At 47.2% G+C, this 26,631-nt stretch overlaps 1 protein-coding gene across 5 annotated transcripts in view; it reads right to left on the bottom strand.

Moving 5' to 3' along the window:
• SRGAP3 (SLIT-ROBO Rho GTPase activating protein 3) overlaps positions 1-26,631 on the bottom strand; it is a 251,006-nt gene that overhangs the window by 93,641 nt on the left and 130,734 nt on the right. For all 5 annotated transcript variants that reach the window (XR_009350776.1, XM_059161597.1, XM_059161599.1 and 2 more), the window contains exon 3: positions 16,651-16,813. Coding sequence is in view for 4 of the 5 variants with exons in the window: in XM_059161597.1 (XP_059017580.1) it covers positions 16,651-16,813 (163 nt within the window). In the remaining variant the exon portion in view is untranslated. The remainder of the gene's footprint in view (positions 1-16,650; positions 16,814-26,631) is intronic.

Genomic DNA, 26,631 nt, shown 5'->3' on the forward strand with positions numbered 1-26,631 from the left:
GCAATGTATTAGCACTCATTGTTCGAATTTTTAGCATGATTTTCATGCCTGTAGAGGTTGGGGGTGGCAGGCTGCTTTTCTACCAGAAGTGTGCACACTGGAAAAAACAATTCTACCTGACTAACAAGGGCCCAGCCATGGCAGCCGGGGCTCCTCAGGGTTGAAGGGCAGAGTCCTGTCTCTGTAAAAATCAGGTGGCAGATGTCTCTGGCCCTGCCTCTTTCTTCTGCCCACAACTCATGCCAGTTCAACATCATTTCTGGCCACCTAACTCTCTGAGGTGGAAGCAATGGCGTGTGTATTGAAGGGGGGGTTAGCAACATCCCGGGCCTCTAACCACTAGATGCCAGTAGCATTCCCTACCCCCACCCAAGCTGGGACAAGATGCAGCCAAATGTTCCCTGGGGTGCAAAACTGCCCTGGGTGAGAACCACGGCCCTAGACCAAGGAGTACAAGTGGCAGCTCTTCTCTGGCCAACAGACATGTTTTATTTGGCCTTTTGGTGTTTTCAAAAATTTAACTTGTTTCTCAGCATCTAAAAAAGTCAGGAAATTCCATTTACAAGTCTTGATTTTCAGACTCTCTTGAAAAAACAAGGAGACCTGGCAATACCGAGTCCCCACTTGGAGGATGGCTCCCTCTAGATGAGGCTTGTGCTCTCTGGTTGGCCACAGCGCCCAGCATCTCCTTTCACCCATCCACGTCACCCATCTGGCCCAGGGAGGCATCTGAGTTTGTGACCCAGAAACCAGTGGGGTCTTTAGGGGGCAGCCCTCCGAATCCCTTGGTGCTCGTCAAAGACAGTGATCCCAGACCTGCTAAGATGGACCCTGGGACAGTGACCTTTTAACAAGTGCCCTGCTCCTACCCTGACAGTTGAGAGCCACTGAAGAGTCTGGCTTCCGAGACCCAAACCCCTGCCTCCCCCCCCACGGACCCCGACACCATTGCCTGCTGTAAATTCTCAGAGCCCCCTCCCCGTTCCCATTCTCCTGCCTGTACTACCACCTCTTGTAACTCTGTGGCCAGTTCCTCACCTGGCTTCAATTCCATCTACGCAAGCACTTACTGAATACTTACTGGATACCAGCCCCAACTAGGTACGAAAGACCCAAAGGTGAATGAGACACCATCTGTGCTTTATCCACTACAGCTAGCACTTGTGATGTACTTTCCATCTGCCGAATACTGTCCAAAGTCACTTCCATACATTCCCTAATGAAACCTTAAATAGGTACTATTACTTAAGAGACAAGGGCTGGAGAATCAGAAGGGGGTTGCTGCCTTTGGCTCAGGTCATGATCCCAGGGTCCTAGGATGGAGTCCCATGTCAGGGTCCCTGCTCCGTGGGGAGCCTGCTTCTCTCTCTGCCTGCCACTTCCCCTGCTTGTGCTGTCTCTCTCTCCCCGTCACTCTCTTTCTGACAAATAAAATAAATAAAATGTTAAAAAAAATAAAAATAGAACTTCTCAAATACAGCTCAGGAAGTCCCAGGACCTATAGTAACAGTTTTCGAGGGTTTCCTTTGTGTCCCGGGTTGCACAGCTAGGGAGTGGCAGAGCCGGGATTCAGCTTTTGACTGGTCTGACTCCAAAGATGGCATTTGTCATGTCGTCTTTGGTCTGCTTCTGTAGGGCTTGGCATGAGACGTAGGCACACAGATGAAAGAAGCCATGGCAAGGCTGTAAGGGCAATGAGTCCTGGCCATAAAGAAGGTACGAAGGAGGGTGTGGCTTCTGCCAGGATACCACCGGCCCGGCGCGCCTACTTTCCCACCACCGGTGCAGGAATCTACATCACGGCCCTCGTTCCCACTTGCGGGCAGACCTGGTTCTCCTCAGCCTGGTCCTTCTTGGCCCACCTGCCCTGTTAGAAAGACATCAGCCATGATGACCACCTCTCACTTCTCCCTTTCTCCTTCTCCTGATAACAGCTGATGAGATATGGCGAGATGGACCCCTCCTTGCATCACCATACAGGATGGTCCACCAGTCACGGGACCCAGCCTGACCAGAGTACCCCCAGCACCTTGTGTCTAGTGACTGGCCCAGTCACAGAAATGTACTCCAGGCTGAGCCAGTGAGACTCCTCCCCAGGAGCTTTCTAACAGCCACACTCTCAGATCCTCCCTCCTCTGGGGTTGCTAAGCTAGGATGTCAGGAGTCTCAGGCTACCTGCAGCCCTCTTGCCCACCAGAAGGTGAGTCGAGGCCCTGACAACAGGATGAGTGTCCTAGATCTCATGAAGTCCAAACAAGACTTCGCCTCTGGCCTTTCAGTTTAGAGGGTCCAATAGGTGATCAATTCTGCTGAAGTGAAAGAATACTGATATAATCTGAGCTTGTGTCAGTCTGAATATACCGAAAGGTCCACAGAGCTAGAGAGCCTCCTGAAAAAACCCTCCAAGTACAAGCTTTCCTGCAAAAGGACCAATTCCAACCAACTAGAGCATAAGCTTATTAAAGGCTGGGACTGCGGCTTCCTGTAGTTCTGATCACTAAGACTTGCATATAGAGGAGCTCTATAAATGCTTGCTTATAAGCTACTAATATGTAGAAGCAATCGGAAACCAGAAAAGAGCAAAAGGAGCTTTTTAAAATCTCTCATTTTTCCCCCCAAAAAACCCCACACATTCATGTCAATGTGGGATTGACTCTCAAAAAATTTTTTGACACAACAGTTCCTGAGCGAAATCAATTTATTTGCCCTATAAAAACCTTGCCATGGGTGTTTGATTTATTTTTTCAATGCAGGGCTAATCATACTTTTGGGGGAAACCCTCAAAAACTGTTACTATAGGTCCTGGGACTTTCTGAGCTGTATTTGAGAAGTTCTATTTTTATTTATTTTTTTAACATTTTATTTATTTTATTTGTCAGAAAGAGAGTGAGGGGGACAGAGAGCACAAGCAGGGGAAGTGGCAGGCAGAGAGAGAAGCAGGCTCCCCACGGAGCAGGGAGCCTGACATGGGACTCCATCCTAGAACCCTGGGATCATGACCTGAGCCAAAGGCAGCTGCTTACCTGAGGAAGCCACTCCGGCACCCCAAGTTCTATTTTTAAAAAGCAAACTAACAGGTGGGTCATTTCCAGTGCTAAAGTCTAGAAAAATAATACCATCCAAAAAAGTTGAGTTTTAATGACAAGACTCTCTCCACTTCTCTAAAGGAAACCATTCTAAACAATACTCAAGAAAATGTTAAAGCCGGGAGTGAGATGGAGGCTTCCTCAACTCTCAGTTATCCACGGGGCCTCTCTTCCACCTGAGCAGGGTTGCTCCAGCAAGGTTTATCTCTCTTTGTTCAACTAGATGTGCTCATGTTGGGGGACTTTGAGACAGTTCGTGGCTTTCCTAGTTCTGGGGCTCCAAGCAAACAAAAGGAAACAAATAAACAAAACTACATTAAAAATTTCTTTTCTCTCCTTTAGTTCTAAATTCCACTGTGTTTCCACCCTCCTGCTTGTTTTTTACGCAAATAACAAAACTTGAGACCCACAGATGTTCTCTATTTAAATATATGATATATGTACCACTGGCCATCTCCCAGAGCAATTGTGATCTTATTTCCCAAGCAAAGGCTAAAAGGCGTGTCTCAGAGGGATGGGGCTTCTCTAGTTTGTCCCGTAAGGTCAGCCTATCCCTGGAAACAGCAGTTTTGGACAGCTAGCTGGCTGTTTCTCCCAGCTGTGTCCTAGCTTGCCAATAACTGGGCTGCGGGCATTCTGCCACGTCCTGGCCCCTCGTCCCCAAGCATCACCCGTAGCCTAGTCTCTGCTCCACCTTCCATCTGAACCCTTGTTACTCTTCCCCTCTCCTCCATTGTCCTCCCTTCCCTGGCCCTGGACACCTCCTGCTTTTCCTCCCTTTCCCACACTAGTCTATGTCTCCGAGTGCTGCAGCTCCAAATGCTGTCATCTGCACAAGAGTCTGGAATGCACACTGGAGCCCTGAACTCTTCTCCCTGTTGTCGGGGCTGGGATGAGACTGCAGGAAGCAGGAAGGCCCAGGGACCACTCATCAGAGGTGCTGGGCAGTGGTAAGTGCCCCCCTCCCACAACGATGCATACACAGGAGCCCGGCAGTATCACCGTCCTCCCCCTATAATCACTGCCAGCATCTCTCTGGGACGCTGTTTGCAGAGGGCTTCCACTTTTAGAAATGCTTACAATAACCAGTCTGAGGAAGTCCAAGCATACCTTGGAATGATTATGAACAAGTGACCTCACAGGCTAGGAGTTTCTGGATCTCTCCTGGTAATACTAAGTATTATGACCAATGATACTTATTATTATTGATAATAATACTGCTTCGGACTATAATTACTACTAATACTTGTCAGTATAGATAATGACAATAATAATAGCTATTGTTCATTGATCTCGCAGGATGTGCCAGGCCCAGTGACACCTGCTTTACAGACAACACCTCACTTAAGCCTAATATCAGCCATCTATGGGAGGCACACCATCATTAAATCACTCACCACCCCCCTTTAAAGATGAGGACACAGGAGCTCAGGGAAGGTAGAGTCATTTGCCCAAGACCATAGAGCTGGTAGATGTGATTCCCTCAACCACTCCACGCTGCTGCCTCCACTGGAAAGATTAGCACTCTCTGCGTCTTTAGAATTCTTTTCCCCAAACATTCCAAAATAATTATAAAACGTGGATACTCCTCTGCCTTTAGTATAAAGAGCATGCTGACATTTACAGGGCTCTGCTTTGGATCATCGTAAATATCAGATAACACACAGTGCCAAGTGCCATTGTACAGAATCTTCTGTTATCTGTGACCACGTCCCTGCCCTTCCCCTGGCCTCCAGGTCAAAGCAAAAGGAGATGGGTTGAATGGCTGGCTTGAGTCTCTGTGGAAGCAGAACACATTCAGGAGTAATCTTTCTGGACTATGTCCCTGATGTAAGTCTGTCTTCTTTCTTTTCCTTCCTTCCTTCCTTCTTTCCTTCCTTCCTCCCTTCCTTTATTTCCACGAATGTCCTACAGATAAGGAGAGAAAAATTGAGAGAGAGAGAAGGGGAGTCTGTGTCCTGGGGAGCATGACAACGCTATCTTCCTGAAAAACCAATACCTATGAAAACCCCAAAGCACTGAGTTTTGAGCTGTACCCCCCCACACACACACACGATCTCCCAGGCGAATACAAATGTGGTCAGGCTTATTTGTTGGATTCAAAACACGATTAATTGCTTATTACTGCTGCATCACTGACCCAAGACATGACTTTCACCTCCTTGTCATTTCATCATCTGATCTATTCCACTGGCACTGTCTGTGAACAAGATGTCATGAAAATTGCATCGGCACTTCAAAAAGGAATGCACCCAGGGCGCCTGGGTGGTTTGGTCAGTTAAGTGTCCGACTCTTGATTACGGCTCAGATCGTTATCTCGGGGTCATGGGATCAAGCCCCGCGCCAGGCTCGGTACTCAAGGAGTCTGCTTGTCCCTCTCCCTCTGCTCCCGCCCCCACTTGCAACTCTCTCTCTCAAATAAAGAAATAAAATCTTTGAAAAAGAAATATCTGTATCCATCTATCCAACACCTTTGTACCCATTCACCCATCCACCAGTCTACTCACCCACCCAGTGCCGCCTCTATCCATCCTCCTGTCTACCCATAAGCTTCCCCATCCACCTCCCTACCTGCCCATCCATCCCTTCCTTCGTTTCTATTCTCGGATCGCCCTCCCTGATCCAGGTTCCTACTACCCTTCACCACCAATCTGCATTGTAAGTGTGTATGTGTAATAGCATGTAGCTGCTCTCCCTGAGCCCAGCATCTCTCTTTCAAAGCCATCAGATATACCAAATTAATCATTCTTAAACTTGGCTCTGATTATGTCATCCCATATGCAAGAGCCTTTAGTGGTTCTCCAATGTCTAGAAAATAAAGCCCCACTTCTCATTCTAAGATCCAAGGGCTTCCTTTATCTGTCTCCAACTGCTCTTGCTTTTTGCCCCCTTAATCGCAGTTCTCCAATATTTCAAACATACAGAAGAGTAGAGAGAACAATAACAAATGGTCATGAACTTGCCATCCAAATTGGATTTTTCCATTTTGGCTTCAAATGCTCTTAGAAAGCAAAACGTTACAATATTCAGATACAACCGGAGTGGTCTTTGTTCCCTCTCTTCCTCCCTTATTCCTCAACCGCTCCTCTTCAGCTAGTGTGTCTTCTTACACAGCCCACCTTTGCATAGCGTTATGTCACACCATCTCGCAATATAAACGATACGAACTATTACTTTCCATTTTAACTTGTTTAAAAACATCATCGCTCGGGACACCTGGGTGACTCAATCAGTTAAGTGGCTGCCTTCGGCTCAGGTCATGACCCCAGGATCCTGGGATCGAGTCCCACATTGGGCTCCTGGCTCAGCAGGGAGCCTGCTTCTCTCTTCCCTTCTGCCTGCCACTCTGCCTACTTGTGCTCTCTCTCTGTCAAATAAATAAATAAAATCTTTAAAAAAAAGAAAGAAAGAAAGAAAGCAAACATTTAAAAAAAAAATCATAGCTCATCTTGCTTTTTTCACCCAACATTTCATTTTCCAGTTTTGTCCACCCTGATACATACAAATCTTATTCCTTTATCTTCTGGATTGTATGTTAGCCCACTGCAGGACTAACTATAGCTTATTTAGCCATCCCCTTCGTGATGGACATTTAGGTGATTTTTCTTTTTCTTTACTATAAACACTATTGTAGCAAACACCCTCATACAAAGGGTGTGTGTGTGTGTCTGTGTGATATGCTAGAATATTTTTATAGATCTTAAAAATGGAATTGCTGGGTCATAGGGGGTACACCTCTTCACTCACTGTTGCTAGATGCTGCCCAGTTGTTTTCCAAAGGGACTGGACCGATTTGCATGTTTATTAGGAGGTTATGAGAGCCCCTCTTACGCCCCTCTTGTGGGCACTTAGGACTGTCCAACCAATCCGAGTCAAACTGTGTTTCTTTTTGTTTTGTCTTTACTTATTTATTGTTGTAGGAAGATTTTTTTTTTTGTTTTTTCTATAACAGCATTTATCAGTATTTTTCTTTACAGTTTGTGCTTTTTTATGTTTCCTTTAGGCAGAAGAAACATTGCTTTTTATGTTTCTTTTCCTACCACCAAGGTTTTAAATATAACCTCCTATATTTTCTTCTATAGTTTCAAAGTTCTGCTTTTCACCTCTAGTGCTTTAATCTATCTAGAATATATTTTTGTGAACTAAGGTAGAGGTTTTATTTTTCTATACAAAAAAATATATATGTGTGTGTCTGTGTAAAATCATTTCCTAAAAAAAAAAAAAAAAAAAAAAAAAAAAATCATTTCCTAAACATAACCCTCAAAATGACAACCAATGGAATCCACCCTATTTCCAAAGAGTCTACACTCCCCCATGACCAATCCATAATGCACCACTGTCACTTACTGTGCTCCCATTTGCAAAAGATTCTGTTCTTCCATTAGTCAGCGGACCTAGTGCTCCTCTAGTACCTGCTATTTTCCTGACTATCACTGTAGAGGAAGTCTTGATATCTGATAAGGCAAATGCTTCAACAAAAATAAAAAATACAAAAATACAACCTACAGATCTTATTTTCTTAGCATATGGAGATAAAGTTAGAAAGTAAAAGTAAGTGCAAAGCTTTAAAAAAAAAAAAACCTTTGGAACTAAAATAAACATAGTTCTGAATAATGCATGGGTCAAAGAAGAAGTTGCCATGGAAATTATGAAATATTTATATCCACATGACAATGAAAGCATCACTCATCAAAACTTCCAGGATGTAGCTAATTTGTAGCAGTAATGGCATTAATTTTCAATCATTCTTGTTTTCTGATGTATGCACTTTTTAAATTACATTTTCTAATTGGACATAGCTGACATACAGGAACATTATTAATTTCTGTAGCAAACCATTTTACTGCATTCTCTTCAGTGGGAAGTATGATATTTGCTGTAGGCTTTTGATAAATATCCTAACAGGCTACGGATGTTCCTATTTATTTCTATTTGCTAAGAGTTTTTGTCCTAAATGATGAAGAGTTAGAAGCATGACTTTTCAAAGTCAAAATACCAGGACACCCAGGTGGCTCAGTTGGTTAAGTGGTCCACTCTTGATCTAGGCCCGGGTCATGATCTCAGGGTCCTGGGATTGAGCCCCACATCAGGCTCAGCACTCACTGGGGAGTCTGCTTCAGGATTCTCTCTCTCCTTTTGCCCCTCCCTGCACTTGCTCATGGGCTTGTTCTCTTTCTCTCTCTGTCTCTCTTTCTCAAATAAATAAATCTTTTAAAAAAATTAAAAAGTAAAAATTAAAAATACCATTTCTCTCCCATTCCTAGATGGAGGTCCTAGCCAATATAAGGCAAAAAAAAAAAAAAAAAAAAAGAAATGAGGTTATAAAAGAGACAAGGCCACCATCATTTAAAACTAATCAGTGAGTGGCTTCCCGAGCATATTTTCTTATTTCTTACCCTTTGTTTAACCTGTGTGCCCTGAATAAAATACTTCTTCACTCCATCTCCAAACTTAAGTCTCCCTATGTTCTCTCTCAAAATCCCAAGAACCTTCCTAATAATAGCTAATATTTACTGATTGCTTACCGTGTACCAGCTAGTGGTTTTAGATGATCTTTTTTCAATCCTTACAACAACCCCATAAAGGAAGTTATTATTAGCTTCATCTTGAAAATGACAAAACTGGGATGCCTGGGTGGCTCAGTGGGTTGAGCCTCTGCCTTTGGCTCAGGTCATGGTCTCAGAGTCCTGGGATCGAGCCCCGCATTGGGCTCTCTGCTCGGCAGGGAGCCTGCTTCCCTTCCTCTCTCTCCCTGCCTGCCTCTCTACTTGTGATCTCTGTCTGTCAAATAAATAAATAAAATCTTTAAAAAAAAAAAAGAAAAAGAAAAAGAAAAAATAAAGAAAATGACAAAATTTAGGGACTCCTGGGTGGCTCAGTTGGTTGGACGACTGCCTTCGGCTCAGGTCATGATCCTGGAGTCCTGGGATCGAGTCCCACATTGGGCTCCCAGCTCCATGGGGAATCTGCTTCTCTCTCTGACCTTCTCCTCGCTCATGCTCTCTCTCACTATCTCTCTCTCAAATAAATAAATAAAAATCTTTAAAAAAAAAAAAAAAGAAAAGAAAATGACAAAATTTAGAAGATTGAGAGTTTAGGCTGAGCTCACAAGGCCAGAAAGTGGCAGAACCAGGACTGAGCTAGAGAATCTGTCTACAGCCCTAAGCACTGCACCAAACAGCAACACCAACCTACCTGTCCATGCTGCAGCACCCAGAAAGTTCTGTCCACTAGCCTTTGCTGTGGTCTGGATTCCTGTGTCTGACTTTTCTCAAATCCCCGCGTATCTGTGTGGACATAGTGACATGCCACCCAGATCCCTTTCAGGTGTACAGTATTTAGCTCCCTAGCTGTGAGGAGCACTACTGGCAGATACCCCAGCTGTTGGCCCTCTTTGGAACTGCCTTAACTAAAGAGGTATCCGCTCAAGACCATGCCCGCTTCTGGGAGCAATAAGAAGGGATAAAGGCCCAGTCTCCTCGCCCCTACTCAGAAGGGCCACCCAACTTTGGAGCTCCCCCGCAGGAGTCAACTGAGGCTTTTTTTTTTTTTAAAGATTTTATTTATTTATTTGACAGACACAAATCACAAGTAGGCAGAGAGGCAGGCAGAGAGAGGGAAAAGCAGGCTCGCTGCTGAGCAGAGAGCCCGATGCGGGGCTCAATCCCAGGACCCTGGGATCATGACCTGAGCCGAAGGCAGAGGCTTTAACCCACTGAGCCACCCAGGCGCCCTCAACTGCGGCTTTAGTTGAGACTGCACCAAAGCACAACTTCTCCATTCACTGCCTCCTGCTTTCCTTCTTTCCTTCTGCAGGTGGGGACCCCCAAGAGTACTCACTAATATACTTCTGCATTATAATCCTGGCTTCCTGGGGGAACCTGCACTGGAACAAATCCTAATCCTTCAAGACTCACTTCAAATTCTGCATCCCCAACATTCAACCTTCTCTGAGCCCCAACCCCCAGCCCAGATTAGAAGTTCTCCCTCTGTACCCATGTCCTTCTCTGCTGTATTCGAATCACAGTTACACACCTGTGTTTTTGCTTCTGTTCTACAGTGTTCTACAGTGATCTCCCCAAGAGGGCAATGTGTCTGACTCATCTCTGTCTTCTTTAGCAACTAGCTACCACCAAGCATGGGCTCTAGTCAACCACATCTGAACTCAAATCCCAGCTCACCTTTATGAGTATCAGTTCCCTCATCTGTAAAATGGGATGGTGATGGCATCTTGCACTTAGGCCTTCAGAATTGAATATCTATGGAGTGCTTAGTCCAGAGCCCAGCACACAGTAAGCACTCACTGTTTGCTTTCTATAATTATTGTTTACCTACCATCATGATAGCACCGATATATGTTTATCGAATGAGTTGAGAATGCCTGATGGGGACCAGCGCAGCAGGCTCTACTAGCAGAGTGAGTGTTCATGACTTTGTCTCCCTGGTAGCCAGTGGGGATTGGCTGAAGGTTTCTCATTCCCTTGGCAGTTTGCCCACTTTGCGCTCTCTCTCTCTCTCTCTATTCAGGCCTCCTAGCTGGACCCGCCAGCATGCAAACCCTCACTCTCTCCTGCAACCAAGAAATAAAAAATAAACTTGGCTTTGAATCCAAGGCCATGGGTGCTTTTGATCTTGGTTACAAAGCAAGGCAATTATTGGGCACAAAAGCCCTGATTTATTTATGAAATGCGATGGACATCTTCGAGGCGGGAACGAAAACCTCACTGAAGACCAAGACCTATGGCCACACAGTGAATGGCTGCTTTCAAACACCAGCCCCCCAGATGCCTTGTCGTCTCTGCTAAGAGTCTTTCCTCATTAGTGCTGCCTCCAGAACGCCACAGTTCCCAACAATCAAATTCACTTCACGGCCAGGCAAGTAATTAAATTCTGCAGGCATCAGAGCATAGAATAATGGATGGCTATTGTTAAGGAGGCTGAGACTGAAAATGGAATGAATGGGCTTCCATGCCCCATCTCAGACACCGTAGGGGCAGGAAGGGAAAGCAGGCAGGATGCAGATGGACCCTCCCCACCGGGGCTCTGCAGGGGTTAGCGGATTCAGTACAGGAGCTGGCGTGGAAAACCTGTGTTCAGGGCCAGACTCTGTGCTTACCAGAGGTAGGCCTCAGTTTCCTCACCTGTAAAACAAGGTAAGTCATTCTCCATATGCGGTCCCCAGACTGCAGCAGCAACAGCAGCAGCAGCAGCAGCAGTACTGGGGAGCTTCTGAGAAAGGCAGATTCTGGGGCCATTCTCCACTCTCCCAAATCAGACCCTGTGGCAATGGGGCTGAGCAACCTATTTAACAAGACTACCAGGTGGTGTTTCTGATGCTCAAATTTGTGGATCGTGCTTAAAAATGAGGCCACAAATTCAAATGCCGAAAGGGCCAGGGAGGCAAAATAAAGGAGCCAAGCAGGTGTGCTACACCAGACAACAGCAGGGACCCTGGGATGGTGGGGACAGTGTGCCCTGCCTAAAGGGGCTACCAGCTACTCAGTTCCAGCCAACTACTACCAAATATGGACAACCCATGTGGATCTGATATTGGCAAAGTTTCTTTTTTATTTTTATTCCTTTAATTTATTTGTTATTTTAGAGAGAGTGTGCACAACGGGCAAAGTGCAGAGGAAGAATGAGAAAGAGAGAGAGAATCTTCAACAGACTCCCCGCTGAGCACAGAGTCCAACGTGGGCCTCAATCTCATGATCCTGAGATCATGACCTGAGTCAAAATCAAGAGTCAAATGTTTAACCAGCTTCGCCACCCAGATGCGCCTCAGAACTTCTAATTTTTGAAGAGAAACACAAAGTGCTAATTTTTATGTGAAATATCCCAGTTTTTAAATATTGGTTTAATTTTTCTTAACATAGTGAGGGCCATGCAGATTGTCCTTAAGAACCAAAATCAGTGGACGCCTGACATTTTGCGGCCCCCCTTCTGAGTTGCCTTGGACCTCCATCATGATATACTCTACCCCTTTGCCCTTGACTTTCTCTGAACACTGAACGTTGAACCTCCTTTCCCCACTTGGCAGACTCCTATTCATCCTTCAAAGCCCAACTCAAAGGTCATCCCCACTATGAACTCACCCTCAACCCTCTGACCCACTTTCCACCTCTCCACTAAGAAGGTTAAGAAGACTCAAACATGGGGTTAAAGAATTGACACACAGCAGAAGGTATCACAGAGGAAAACATGGAGAAGCTATAAAACAGGCTTTCCACATAGAGGAGGAATTAGGACCTCTTAGAAGAGTTACCCTATTGCTGCTTGAAAAATCACTTAAATAAAAACACTGATCCCATTTGACCAGAATCAAATAAAATGAAGTTTTAAAAGACCAAATATAAAGAAACACAAGTACAGAATTTGTAAGACAGATTAAAAAAACAGTTGGCATGAAAATACCTGGGGATTCACGCAGGTAGCTCAGAGGGAGCCAACCATGTGACGAGACTAAGGTCAAAAAAGCGAATGCCTGCATCGATTTCATTATTAGAAATAATGGGTCTAGAGAGCCCTGCTCTACTCTTAGCTGGTCAAACCTTCCTTGAGTATTCTGAATGGTTCTGAATGTTAACTTGTGCAGGCTAGGAAAGCCTAGGGTATGACCTAGGTTGAGGGGAAAACACAAAGCCAAATCACAGGGGAAAACTGAAGGGACCTGGAATATCTAACCAGAGGTGGGGAAGACCTGGCTGAGGGGCGGTCATGATTTCTGTCCTCAAGCAATAGACAAGTTTCCATGTGGACTGATCTGTGTGGCCCTCAGGATGTAACCAGGACCATGAGTGCCAACACTGAGAATTCCCTTTTCTATTAATCATGATTGATCCCAAATAGAACGAGCCATCGTGAGAGATAATGAAGGTCCTTTATGAGGGACATCTAGCAGAGGGAAAACTTCAGAGGATGATAAAGGGACTGGAACAGAGACCTAGTGGACATCTATTGCTTTATTTCTACCTTCTTTTATTTTTTTTTAAGAGAGAGAGTCGGAGTGAAAGCAAAAGCAAGCAGAGGTGGGGTGGATGGGGCAGAGAAGAGAGAATCTTAAGCAGAACCCAATGCAGGGCTCAAGCTCATGACCCTGAGATCGCGACCCGAGCCAAAATCAAGAATCAGATGCTTAATTGAGCCACCCAGGCACCTCTCTCCCTTCTTGTAAGAAGACTCCATGGGTTGGGTGGAGTTGAATGCACACCCAGCTTCAGGGTGGGGATGTTTCCAGGCCCCATCAGTTAGAGCACAGCATCTTGCTGGCCACCGGAGCAGCTCCAGGAGAGCAAGCATGACCCATGCTGGGCAGTCAGAGCCCAGAAGGCTCCATTCTGGGAGACAAGCTCTCTCAATTTCTATAAGACTTGAAGCAGGTGGGAATGTGAGCCCAGAGCTGCAGAGGCCATGCGGTTGTCTCTCACCACATGGAGAGAGGACACGGTTGTCTCCATGACCACATGGAGAGAGACTACAAGAGAGCCCTTCACCCCATGCCAAAAAAATATTAGAAAACAGAGAAAATCGGAGCAGAGTGCAGAGAAATGAAGTTCCTTTGTGCCCTGAAGCCCCAACGCCTTGGCTCTGGAGGTTAAATGCCTTTCTTCCTTCAAGCCAGCTGAGTCAGGTTTCACCATAAGAGCCCTGACCACTAGGATGGTGTCTAAGGTCTCAGCCAGTTCCTTTTGCTATGACAGATCTTTATCTGACACTTAAAGCAAGGGCCACCTGCAAGCATTTGTCCACCCACCCACAGGAATGCTGGGATGGCTCACAGAATTTGAAGTGCTGCCTCTAGTCATCAGAGGAGACTGCATTATGAAAGGGGGGCTGGAGCATCGTGAGGAGGTAAGTTATGAAGTCAAAGAGCATCCTGAGTCTGGGAAAAGCCAGCAGGCAGAGGACACCTGGCCTGGAAGCTACTCTCACCTCCTACAGAGCATGAGTTGGTGGGAACACCCACCAGAGTCCTAGGACCCAGCTCAGGAATGGGGAGGTTGTCCAATTCTTTAGGATCAAGATTGAACCGCCATTGAATGAGTACCTGCTGGATACCAGGCCTGTGCTGGACACTTGGCCTACCTCGGCTCTTCCAAGCAGGCCCCTGAAGTGGGCACTGTCACCGCCTCCATCTCCCAGATGTCAACGTGGAGGCTCAGAGGGCTCAGAGACTTGCCCAGGTTCATAAGTCAGTGAGGAGCAGTTCTGGAACAAACTCCCCAAACCCAGCCAGACTGCCTCCTGCTGGTGGTGACCACAGGCCAAAAGTGGACAAGTCTGGGTTCTCTTGCAGGTCTGTGGGCTAGACCTCCTCATCTATAGAGTCGGGTGACTGACGACCGCCCCCCCAGTCTGACCAGGGGCTGGCCCCCTCGTTGTACCAAGGTCTGTGGGATCTATTAGTACAGAAGGAGGGCAGCCTCGGTGCCGAGATTATCTATCACTGATGTGACACAAAGGGACAGCCCTGTGTTACGTCAGCCAGCCAGGCCCATCCCCAGCTCTCTCCCAGCCCACAGGGGCCAGGTCGCTTCCTTTGTTGCCCTCTCAGCTGTGGCCTGGTAACGAGGCAGCCAGAAGCTCAGCTGTCGACCTTTTTTCATTATTTTCTACCCTGTTAACCTCCATCACCAATGATGCTGCTGTCAGCCTAAATGAGAACTGAAAAGATTTATCTCACTTGTCCCAGGGCTCAGTCAGGAAAAAGACCCTTCGTTTCCTAACGGCCCTGATGACCCTTTCTCTGCGAGTCACTCCCACCCAGGAAAAAAGATGTGACAGCAGCCGCGGGCGGGAGCTTAGGACCAGAGTGAGTGACCGGAATCACCTCAGCCTGGCTTTGCAAACCACCATGGTTTTTTTTCTTTATTGCCCTGTATTTACCTTTCTGATTATGTTTGCTTACACAAATATTCAACTTGGACGACATTTCATAAACACGGCCCCGGGAAGGGACCAGCGCAAATTGTGCAGTGGGAGGGAACGAGCCTGTGATTACAGTTCCACTGTAGAAGTCATCCTCCAAGTGGACAATCCAAATACAGAGCACAGACAGATTATTACATTTCAAATCAACTTGTCCTCTTCCTGTGCTTCTAGCAATCCCAGGTCACCTAATCCCTAAAATTGGCGCCTGGCAAGAACAGACGGCCTCCATAATTTTAGTAGGAACAGTCTTATGGACTGGTTGGTACAATGGTAGCCAGCTTGCCTGAACACTCGTTCTCCTTGCCTAACTTTTGGGGGTTAACACCTTCTTAATCCTCCCCACTGCCCTGTGCGTCTTTTTATCCCCATCTCACAAATGAAGAAACTGAGACACAGAGTTAAAGTAACAATGCCCGGACACCCAGCTAGTAAATGAAGGAACCAGGATGTGAATCCAGAAATTCAAGAACTCTCGACTGAGAGACCACACCCTGAGCCACTCCCTCAGTAACACCTCCCGGCCTTCACGCCAGGGCGGTTTCCTTCAACCCTCACTCTGTCCCTGGGAAGTAGTTGATCTTAACTCCTTCTGACCAACACAGAAGAGAAGGCTCCCAGAGGCTAGAGGACGAGCCCATTTTGCAGAGAAGGAAACCGAAGTCCACAGAGGTGGGTTCGGTTCTACAAACATTTCCACAGTGTCTGGTGTTTGCCAGGGACTGTGCAAGGAGCTTGGGACACAGACAACTCGGGGCACATACAAGTGACTGCTCCCTGCGCACTGGCCTTCTGGGCATTTAGATGAGTAAAACCTCCTGAAAGCAACCATGCACTTTGTTAAAAACCTTAAAAATGAGCAAACTTTTGACCTAAAAAGTCCTGCTGCAGAAACTAACCATAAGATAATGGCAGTGAATGTGAAAAAAGCAAACATACAAAGCAGCTCACCCCAGTGTTATTTAGAAGAGTAAAATAATGGAAATAAGCTGAGTGTTCAACAATAAAAGATTGATTAAACAAATTACAGTAAGTTGTATCAGGAAATACTACAGAATCATTAAAAGATGGCATAGAAATAAATTTACTGACATGCAAAAATTCTGTGATGCAGTGTTAAATAATTTATCATATGACATAAGCAGAGAGTAAAATCTTATCTTATGACATAAGCAGAGAGTAAAATCATATATGCAGTCTCATCTCACTCAGGAAATGTATTCTGGAAAACATATACATATGAGAACTTAACAGAAAATGTATTTGCCTATGTTTGTATAAAGAAATCCCTACGGCACCAAAGTGATGATTGCAGTGATAACATTCCTGGTGATTTTAATTTTTGTGTGTGCTCATGGCCATCTTTCCAAATTTCCTATGATGAACATGTGGTACCTGCCAACCATGCAGAAATTTTTATTTTTGTGCAGGTGGTGGCTGAAGTGGCTGAGGCCACCAGCCATATCTAGGATTCAGACTCAGAGTCTGGGACACCACATCTAGCCCTTGGCCCTTGAACCCTACAACACACATGCCCTCCTGGTCCTATGCCCCCAAGCCATATCTGGCTGGCAATTTTGTCATGGTCAGCCTGGGGCAGAGATATCTGAGCAGGTGGAGTGGCCCCCTTGCCCACCTTTTTGAAGAGTCTGATGACATCCTCGCTGATCTGTGAGAGGCGGACGATGACATTGTTCATGAAGATGTCATTGAGGGTGGCATGATCTCGACTCTCCCGCCTGGTCTGATGCAGGACCAGATACCAACAGTTCACGGGCGAGAGGAGGTACTGGTCCTTCCTGTGGAAACCAAGGCAGCTCAGGTTGGCTTCACTGGAACTGTCACCCACACAGTGTTCTGCATTGTCATCCACCATAGCTCCTTTGACCCTCACGACCCTTTCAAGCTCAGTTTCATTAGAACACATTCACGCTGGTAAAGCAATCCCCCTCGAAGGTCCCAGAGCAGTGCTGGGGCCAAATCCAGTACTTTGGGCTCTAAGGCCTATCCCATTCTCCTCTCCCACCGCTTGTGGCATTTGCTATGTGCGTCACTCCCTTCTGGGCAGAAGCTGCCTTCCCTGAGGCTAAGAAATACTCAATCAATTGTGTTTGAAATACTTGCATTAGTTCTAAAATTATGCAATGGAAAAACAAAAAGTTTTCCCTTCCCTGCCTCCCTGAACCCTTCTGTCTTCTCCCAGGGCCAGCTTTTGTCTCATGGCCTCTTGGAAACACATGTCTCTGTCTCTCCATGGAACTGGGGGCTTGGAGGGTTTCAGGTTCTATATTGAGGAGGATGTCAACTCATCTTCCCAAATGGGATGTTTGGGTAAAGTACATATAAGACAAATAACCTTTCCCCTGTAACAATTGAGAGATTCTTAGCATCCAATAAGATGGGTGTTGTGCTAAAGCAGGGGTTCTCAGAGTGTGGTCCTCAGACCAGCTGCTATATCACCGTGAATCTTGTTAGAAACGCAGATTCTCAAGCCCCACTCCAGACCTACTGAATCACAAACTCTAGAGGTGGCAGTCTGGGTTCTAACACACCCTCAGGGATTCTGATTCATGCTAAAGTCTGAGAACCAGAGATCTACCTACCATGTTTTCCCAAGGCTTGAGAAATGGGATGTTTTTGAAAAATAAGCTGGGGTGTTATCCCTCTCTTGTCTATGTTTTCCCAAAGCCCCTCTGCCATCCACAGTAGAGGGTATATACATCCTATTCTCCAGGAAGAAAGAGGGAAGGGTAATTAGAAACCAAAATCAAACCCATACTCTCACATTCCCATACGTGGTGGTTCTTGCCCCCTAAACCTGATTCCTCCCTCACTCTGCTTCCCGGGGTGGGAAGGGGAATGGTTGATAGGCAGGATGTGGTAGAGGACCTTCTGAGGGTGGTGGTCTCCAAAGTTCTCCCCCTCCCAGACCTGCATTGCTCCCCTCATGCCCTCAAGGTGGGCCACCTCCAAAGGCTGATCACGGACATGCTCAGCCACCCAGTAGCAGCATTTTTGAGGGAGGGAATTCTGCTGACTCTCACTATGTCCACATCTTCCTCCCACAGCTGAAGGGATGTGCTGGGGGTTCAGCCTTGACAGCCTCTGGGCACCTGTAGCACCCCCATACCCCACATCCCACCCCAACTCCAGAGCTTGGGTAGGACAGGTGAGGAGGGGCCTCCTAACTTACAGGAATTTTCTTGCTGTCACCAAATGAGCTAAAAATCTATGAAGGTAGCAGGAACTGGGGAGAAGGGAATTTGGTTTAGAGGATGGTTATGGTGGAAAATGCCTAAAGAAAAGGGAAGGGATGGGCTGTGCCATAGAAACAACGAACGAACCGCTCCTTGCTTATAGCCTAGAGAAAAAGCTAGAACACTAAAATATAACCACCCTGCCCAAATCCCCCAGCATTTCCTCTGAAAGGTCTCAGGGGGCTGTGGGTGACAGTGACACAGATGTGCCTCGGAGGGGCTCCTTCCCAAGTGGCTGAGGCAGAAGAAAGGATTACAGTGGGAGGTGATAAAGTGCTATAATAGACACATGCAGAGCGTCAGTTCTGCTTGAGAAGTTGGAGAAGCGCCGCTCTCCTCCTGTGCTCTCCACATCCCAGGCACACCGGCCCCTTTCCTTTGTGCCAGGTTCTCTCCCACCTGGGGCCCTCACACATGCTATTCCCTCCATCTGGAATTCATGAGCCCCAGCCCTTCTCCTGATTGCTTCCTTCTCTTCCTTTTAGTCTCACCTTCAAAGACACCTCCTCGGCATGCCACACGCTAAGGCATGGGTCCTCAAACTCTGTACTCAGACCAATAACACTGGCATCAGTGGAGAACCTGCTGGAAATGCAAGTTCTCAGGGCCACCGCAGGACATTTACTAAGAAATCCTAGGGCTAGGCCCAGCATCCATGTTCTCTCTAACCAGCCCTCTGGGTGTTCTAAAACATTCAGAGAACATTTTCCTTAAAGAGTTTCCATCCCCACCCTTCACCCTCCTGTAAGTTCTTTCACAGGAAAGACTGTTCTGTCTGGGCACACATCCAGCACCCAGCAACGTGCCTGACTCATAGTGGATGCTATGGAAGAGAGACCCATGAGAGAAGTACACATTTGTGCTGGGTCTTGAAGAACGGGTAGGAGTTTTCCAAACAGAGGGGTGGAGAGAAATAGAATTGTAGACAGAGGGCAGCAGGCATAAAAGACAGATGATAGCTCAGTAGAGCTAGACCTTCAAATATGTTAGGGGAAGACTGGAAAGACATGAAGCTGGAGAGACAGATTAAGGGCTTGATTATAGGGGGCAATGAATGCCAGGCTAATGAGCTTGGAACTTAGTCTCTAAGCCACATGGTTCTGCACTAGACTGCATACTAGAATCACCTGAGGAGCTAAGAAAACATCAAGACCCAGGTCCAATCCAAGAACAATTAAATCAAAATCTCTAGGTGTAGAGCCTTAGTATTAGCATTTTTTAAAACATTTTCTATAAGATTCTCATGTGCAACCAGGGCTAAGAATACCTGCTATAGGCAGTGAGGAGTCATGGAAGTTACTTAAGCAAAGGTATGATCTAATCAATGTGTGTTTAGATCGCTGAGTGCAGACTGTAGGATGGATGGATGGATGGATGGATGGATGGATGGAAGGATGGATGGATGGATGGATAAATAGATGAGTAAGTGGAGGGATGGGTGGATAGATGGGTGAGTGGAGGGATTTGTGGGTGGATGGATGGCTGGATGGATGGATAGATGGGTGGGTGGTTAGGTGAACAAGTAGATGGTGGGTAGATGAGTGGACTGCTAGATGGATGAGTGGATGGGAAGATGGATGGGTGTAGGCATAGGCATGGAGCTGGAGGGAGGACCAGAAAGGAATTGTTTAGTCCAGGAGAAGAGAGATGTTGAGGTTCTGGATGGGTAGCAGTATGGCCAGAGAAGGCCGGGCTTGAGAGATACCTCAAGAGAAGAGCAGATAATCTTGGAGGCCTCCTGGAAATAGAAAGGAAGGAGGAGGCGGGAGGAACGGATAGTGATTCCAAGCTTTGGATCTCAGGCAACGGGGTGGAAGCTGATGACACAGACTGAGATAAGAACTGCAAGGGAGAAGCAGGTTTGGGCAGAAAACACTTTGCACATCCCATTTTTCACTGCTTCTTAGGTGCTGATAGAAATGAAAAGATTAAAGGAGAGATGAGATAATTGAGCTGTTACTTAAATTACTTCAGGGGCTTAGCTCAGTCTGGGATGCAAGAATTGAACAGCATTGGGGAATTAAATCGGGGAATGTGCACTGGGGAATTAAATGTACAAAATTTATGGAAGTCACAGCCAGAAGGTGAATTTCAGGCAGAGGAGAAAGAAGACGAGTGATCTTGAAAGGGTACAGAAGTGCTGGGATGGCTTGGGGACCATTAAATTAGGTCACCTGGTCAGAGAGAGTCAGTAAGAGAAAGACAGAAAGGATGACACTTTTCCTTATCCAAAACTGTGGGCAAAGGCAATCTGAGAGGTCTCGGACAGGAATTCGGCAGGGAGGCAGGGGGTGTGGAGGCATGGGGGACAAAGCTACCTGAAAGCAACCAAGGACTCAGCAAGCCAGAGTGAGCAGCTGCTGGGAAGATGAGGGCCTCAGTCCTCTCAGGCTTCACTCACTCACTGCGTGTGTGTGCTGCATGCAGCAGGGACCACAGCAGGCAAGACCCTGCTCCCACATGCCTTCCACTCACTGAACTGAGGGGGACACACAGAAGATGATGATACAGCCTCCTGAACGGAGTGATGAGAAGCAGCTGTGGAGCAGAGCAGGGCTCCCTTGTCCGCATTTGGTGGCAAGGTGGTGGATGGCTTCCCAGAGGAAGCACTTTCTAGACTGAGAAATAAAGGCTGCAAAGGAGTTTGAAAGGGCAGAGCTTTCTAGATGGAGAACTACGGCGAACAAAGGCCCAGAGGGATGCTAGAGAGAGTACGTGGGTGAACAGAACGTAGTCGGGGGGGGGGGGGGGTGCACCTCGAGCATGGTATTCTGGGCTGGAGGTGGGAGTGACAAATGAGGTTGGAGAATGAGGAAGAAGCCACATAGCCAAGGGCCTTTAAAAGTCCCATTCGAGAGTTTGAGCTCTGTTCTCAAGTCAGTGGGGAACCATCAAAGGGTCTAGATCAGGGGAGTGACCGGGTAAAACTACATTTGCAGACTGCTCTGCGCAGAACAGGCTTAAAGGGGCCAAAAGGGAAGTTGAGGGATTTGAGAAATATCTACGTAGTGAACAGACAGGCCCTGGAGATTGAGAGGATGGGGTGTGGGATGGGGGTGATTCCATGATGAATCCCAAGTTTCCTGGGAGAACAGGGGTGGCATCTGCGAAGCTGAGGGGAAGCAGGGCAGTGGTGAGGTAGGGAGGGAAGGAGAGGAGCTCTGTTTGAACATGACAAGTCTACAGGGCTTCGGGAACACCCAGATGGTGATATCTGGGCTAGAGAAACAAATGGGGAAACTAGGAGCAAGCACTCGGATGGTATTTGAAACCATGGAATGACACGGAAGTCTTCACAAATGTGCAGGACCATGTGGCAGAAGAGGCAAATCCTTGGGAGGCCTGGCCAGGCTGCAGTTGGAGGGACGGGGCCAGGCTGGGCTCCTCCCCTCCCTTGTTATCTAGGATGGGGACAATGGGCTAGCTCATCCTTCTCAGCAGAGATGCGGCCCGGGCCTGCCATTCAACCAGCGGGCCCATCCTCTTGGTCTATCCCAGCATGGGAGACTGCTTGTTCTACTCCCCTCACCTTCGTCCAGGCCTGGCTCCCTTGGTATGGGGCAGCTCATTTGTAGACTAAAAGGCTGGGGTGAACAGGACTGGGTCAGGGGCAGAGCTGACCACTCCGTGGAAAGCTGCCACTTGTGCTCTTGGCCACAATGATACCAGGCTCTCACCATATCAGAAAGAAGAGGCAAGGGGCGTCTGGTGGCCCAGTCGGTTAAGCAGCTGCCTTCGGCTCAGGCCATGATCCAGGGTCCTGGGATGGAGCCCCATATCCAGCTCTCTGCTCAGTGGAGAGCCTGCTGCTCTGCCTACTCGTGCTCTCTCTATCTCTCTATCAAATAAATAAATAAAATCATCAAAAAAAAAAAAGAAGAAGAAGAAGAAGAGGCAAGAGACACAGATGGGACCCAGCATGACAAAACAGAAAGAAGCCTGGACTTGAGGGTGGGTGTTCACCAGTGTCCACCACACTGCCTGTGTGACTTTATGCAGGTCACTTGTTCCCTGTGGTCTGGCTACTTAAACTGTACCATGAGCCTTGGGATTAAACATCTGAAAACAGCTCCATGGTGATTCTTTCAGCCGTTCATCCATTCAGTACATTTTTATTGAATACTTCATAAGGACTAGACCTTAGGGACATAATTTTGAGCACAAGGGACACAGTTCCTGCCTCCACAGAGTTTACAGTTTAGTGGGGGAGACAAGACACCCTCAAGGAGCGCCGCAAACGCGTGTCAAGTTACACCTATGAAAGTGCTAGAGAGGACAGCGCATGGTGCCACGAGAGCCCATAACAAGGGGACCTGGCCTGGGGGTCCCTAAGTAATCCCTGAACAGACTCTTTAGGCTGGGCACTAAAGGAAAAGTGTGTGGGGGAGGATAGCCAAGTAAAGGGGATGTGGCTCAGGGGAGAAGGGCCCAGGCAGAGGAACAGAATAGGCACAGGCTCACAGCAGGACAGGGGAGTTTGGTGCATTCAAGGAACTAAATAAACGCCAATGTGGCTGGAGCCCAGAAGGCAAAGTGGGGGAGGGGACAGATGTAGGGAGTTAAGGGCCCTTGGCAAGCTTATCAGTCACCATCCCACTGGCCATCTGGATTGTACGGGGACTGCACAAAGAAGCACCCAAACCACACAGGGCAGAACTGGACACCCACCGTCCTTTCTTAGGAGGTTATTTGTCCCTTTTGAGAACAGGACCCCTTTGACCTAAGACCCAGTTCTCCGTGCCAGCAGCCATTTCTGCCTGTTGTGGCCACGCTTTTGGAAGATGTCGCCGTGAACCCGGTAGATGCTCTCTCCTCTCATGCACATCTTGAACAGCCTTTCTGCTTTTCCCATCTTGCATCCCACTGTCTATGCAGCCGGCAGAAGCTGCTGAGCTAGGGCATGATGTGAGAACTTTCACATATATATGTATATCTATTTTCTTTTTCTTTTTTTTTCTTTTGGCCAGAAAACAGCAATGAAAATTTCTGGTGAGTCACAGCTTTCTTTCTTTGGCTAGGGGAGCTGGGTATGAAGCTCGAAGAGACTGCAGCTAGAGAAGCCGGGCCTTGCCAAGCTGGGGAGCAAGGGAAATGAAATTAGCAAGGAGCCAGCTTCTCTGGCTTCTCAGCTGGGGGCTGGAAAATTCCGCTTAGCAAACAGAACCTATTTCCAGGCTTTGCAGAGCCCTACACTGCAGATGGATCCAAACCCCCTGCCCTGGGACTGTGGTTCCTCTGGGAGAGAGGCAGGCTCGTGCAGCTGACACCATCCCCAAGATGCCAAATCCCTGCCTCTGGCTTCCTGCTCTCCTCCAGCATGTCCTTGGGTCTTGCTCAGAAGACTGCCTGCAAAGCTGCCCCTGAAAAGAGCTCCCTCTATAGTTCCAGGGCCCAAAAGGTATGGGTAACTCCTTGCTACCTAAGCTGCCCCGAGCAGGATTTGGAATTCATCGCCCTTGCGTGGAGCGTGATTCAGTGATTCCACAAATATTAACTGAGCGCGGTCTTTTGCGCCAGGCAGTGGTAAGCAAAATGAGTCACGTTCCCTACTTCATGGAGTGTACAGCCCAGTGGGGGCCTCAGGTGATCATCAAATAATCACGTAAATAAATTAGAAAATTGCATCAGTGGTGGGGGCTATGAAGGAGAAATGCATGGTGCCTCAAGAGTCTGAAATGGGGGTCACTTCAACCCAGGAAGACGGAAGTGGGTATCAGTCGACCATACAGGTCCTTCCTGTCACTGAGACTGCAGTCGAGTTGTTTCACCTGCATGAGGCCTTCCCTGACCCTCAGTGGCTCCTTGGTCTCTAGCACCGCATCACCATTCCTGAGATTGGTGCTGTTCATTTACTTTCTCTTTCTGGTCTTTGCCTCCTCTCAAGCTTCCATCCGTTACGTTGACCACTGTTCCTCTAGTGCCAGGCAGGCCCAGACACACAGTACGCTAAAGAGATGAAAAGTATCCAGAAGGATAAGCTAGAACCAGAAGGTTGGGGAGGTTTCGGCATAACCCGGAGGTAAGGGAGAGCATTCCCAGCAGTGTGAGGGCTGTGTGTGCATGAACACTGTGGAAAACTGAGGGAAGGTATGTGTGGCCACAACTCACACAGGAAGTGACCAGGGGTAGAGACAAGGCTGGAGAGGGAGCACGCGCTGGGGCCTTGACGAACAGGGTGAGCATCTAGGCTGGTACTGCCGTAACGAAGGACCACGCTGGGGACATAGACAGCAGACATGTGTTGTCTCACAGTTCTGGAGGCCACAAGTCTGAGATCAAGGTGTCACCAGGTTGGTTCCTTCTAGGGGCAGTGAGGAGACCCTGTTCCATGCCTCTCCTCTAGATTCTGGTGATTTGCTGACAATCTTTGGTGTTGCTTAGCTTGTAGTCCTATCACCCAACCTCTGCCTTCGAGTTCACATGCTTACCCTCTGCATGTGTCTGTGTACAAATGACCCCGCTTCAAAAGGACACCAGTCATACTGGATTAGCACCCACACTTACGCTTATATTAACTTTATGATCTCTTTCCAAATAAGGTCACTTTTTAATCTTTGGGGGGAAAGGACTTTAACCTGTGAATCTGAGGAGGACACAATTCAATTCCTAACAGACTGCTGCCCCAAGGGGATCAGGAGCCCAAGGAGAGTTCATGTGATCACTCAGGCTCTTTCTTGTGGTCCATCTGAGACAGGAATGGGCCCATGATGCAGAGGATAAAGTTTGACCCTATCAGCTGGCATTCAAGGCCAGTCCAGCCCTTTCTCTCATCCCCCTCTCCACTTGCAGAAACCTTCTCCATGCAGTGGACAAAATCTCTTAGCTAGTGATGGGTTTCTTCATTTATCTATTTTTTGCCTCCCAAGGAATCTGAAGCCATCGTACTGGGAGTTGAAGACGTTCAGATCCTGACTCTGCTGCTAATCAGCTGTGTGTTTTGGGGGCTTGTCACTCTACCTCTCTGAGGCTTTACTGTCTCATCTGTCATATGAGTGGGTGAGTGATTCAGTGGCCAATGAGGGCCTTCAGATATCGACAACATCGACTGTGTTTTCCAAAACAAAAAATGCTTATACATGAGCTGACAAAGGCTTTTTTTGTTCCTGATCTCCCAACTTATTTATTTGAAAAGCCTCATAAGAAGCACAAAAATGAAAACAGTGGATGGTCATTATGTAGGACCCTTTCATGTATTTAGCTTCAATGACAGGACAATGAGGCTCCCGAAATCTGGGAAGCAGGAGCTACTTCTTCCTAGCTTGTGGGCATTCCTGCCTTGGCACCTGTGTCCATTCCGTCTTCACTCGCTTGGAATGCCTTCCGGTATTCTTGCTACACAGCAAAAACCCACTCTCAGAAGTCTTGTTCACAAGGCTCTTCCTTCAGGGGTTACCTGAGATCTGTCCAAACTGTTCATTTGGATCTACTCAAGACAGTTACCTCCAGACATCTTTTATACTGTTACTTAGTTCATCAATCACCACTCACATTCATGGGGCATATTCCCTCACTTATTCCATAAGCCCCTTGAAGGCAGGAATAATCTTTTGTATTTTTTTGTATTCCTTCATAGTCCTTGGCAGAATCAAATTCATTCATTCATTCACCCATTCACTCACTCGCTCTTCTAATGTTTTTTGAACATCTGTCATGTTCTTAGCACTCTCTAGTCACAGGCTGAAAAGATGACTAGAAGTGCCTTGATAAGGCTCACAGTCTACTAGGTACAATTAATGCAAACTAAGAATTATTATGGTTATTGGTCAGGATTCCTCTAGTTGAAGTGACAGAAATACTTCAAACTGGCTTAGGCAAAAATCATAGTAAGTGGGAGGAGGGAAAATTTAAAGGATCAAACATTTTAATCAAAAAAATATAAAGGAATAGGAAGAAGTTGGCCTCAGGGACAGCTGGATTCAGGAACTCAAAGGATGCCCTCAGGATCTGGTCTTGGTGTCCCCATCTCTTGGCTCTGCTTTCCTCTCTCTGTGTTGGCTTCACTCTCAGACAGGCCTTCTACGGACCAAAAATATCCTGGCTGATAATAATCCCGGGGGAAAGACAGCCTCCCCACTGCAGTCCACTACGAGTCCTGGAATCATGCTGCATTCAATTAAAAATCTGGGACCAAGAGGATGCAGAGCCAATTTCATACCCTCCATTGCTCAGAGATGATTCCCCAGAGGAAAAATCTCAACGATGTTATCAGAAGAAAGGGGGAGAGATGCTAAGCAGGAGTGAGTAACAGACATCTGCTCTGTTATGCTGGGTGAGGAATGGGAACCTAGAGGAGGGAGGGAGGGGCTAATTCTACCTCAGGTTAGAGGGAGAGTCCCAGGAACATTTGCATTGGGCCTTGA

This window comes from Mustela lutreola, chromosome 2 (assembly GCF_030435805.1).
Source record: "Mustela lutreola isolate mMusLut2 chromosome 2, mMusLut2.pri, whole genome shotgun sequence".
Classification (NCBI taxonomy): Eukaryota; Metazoa; Chordata; class Mammalia; order Carnivora; family Mustelidae; genus Mustela; species Mustela lutreola.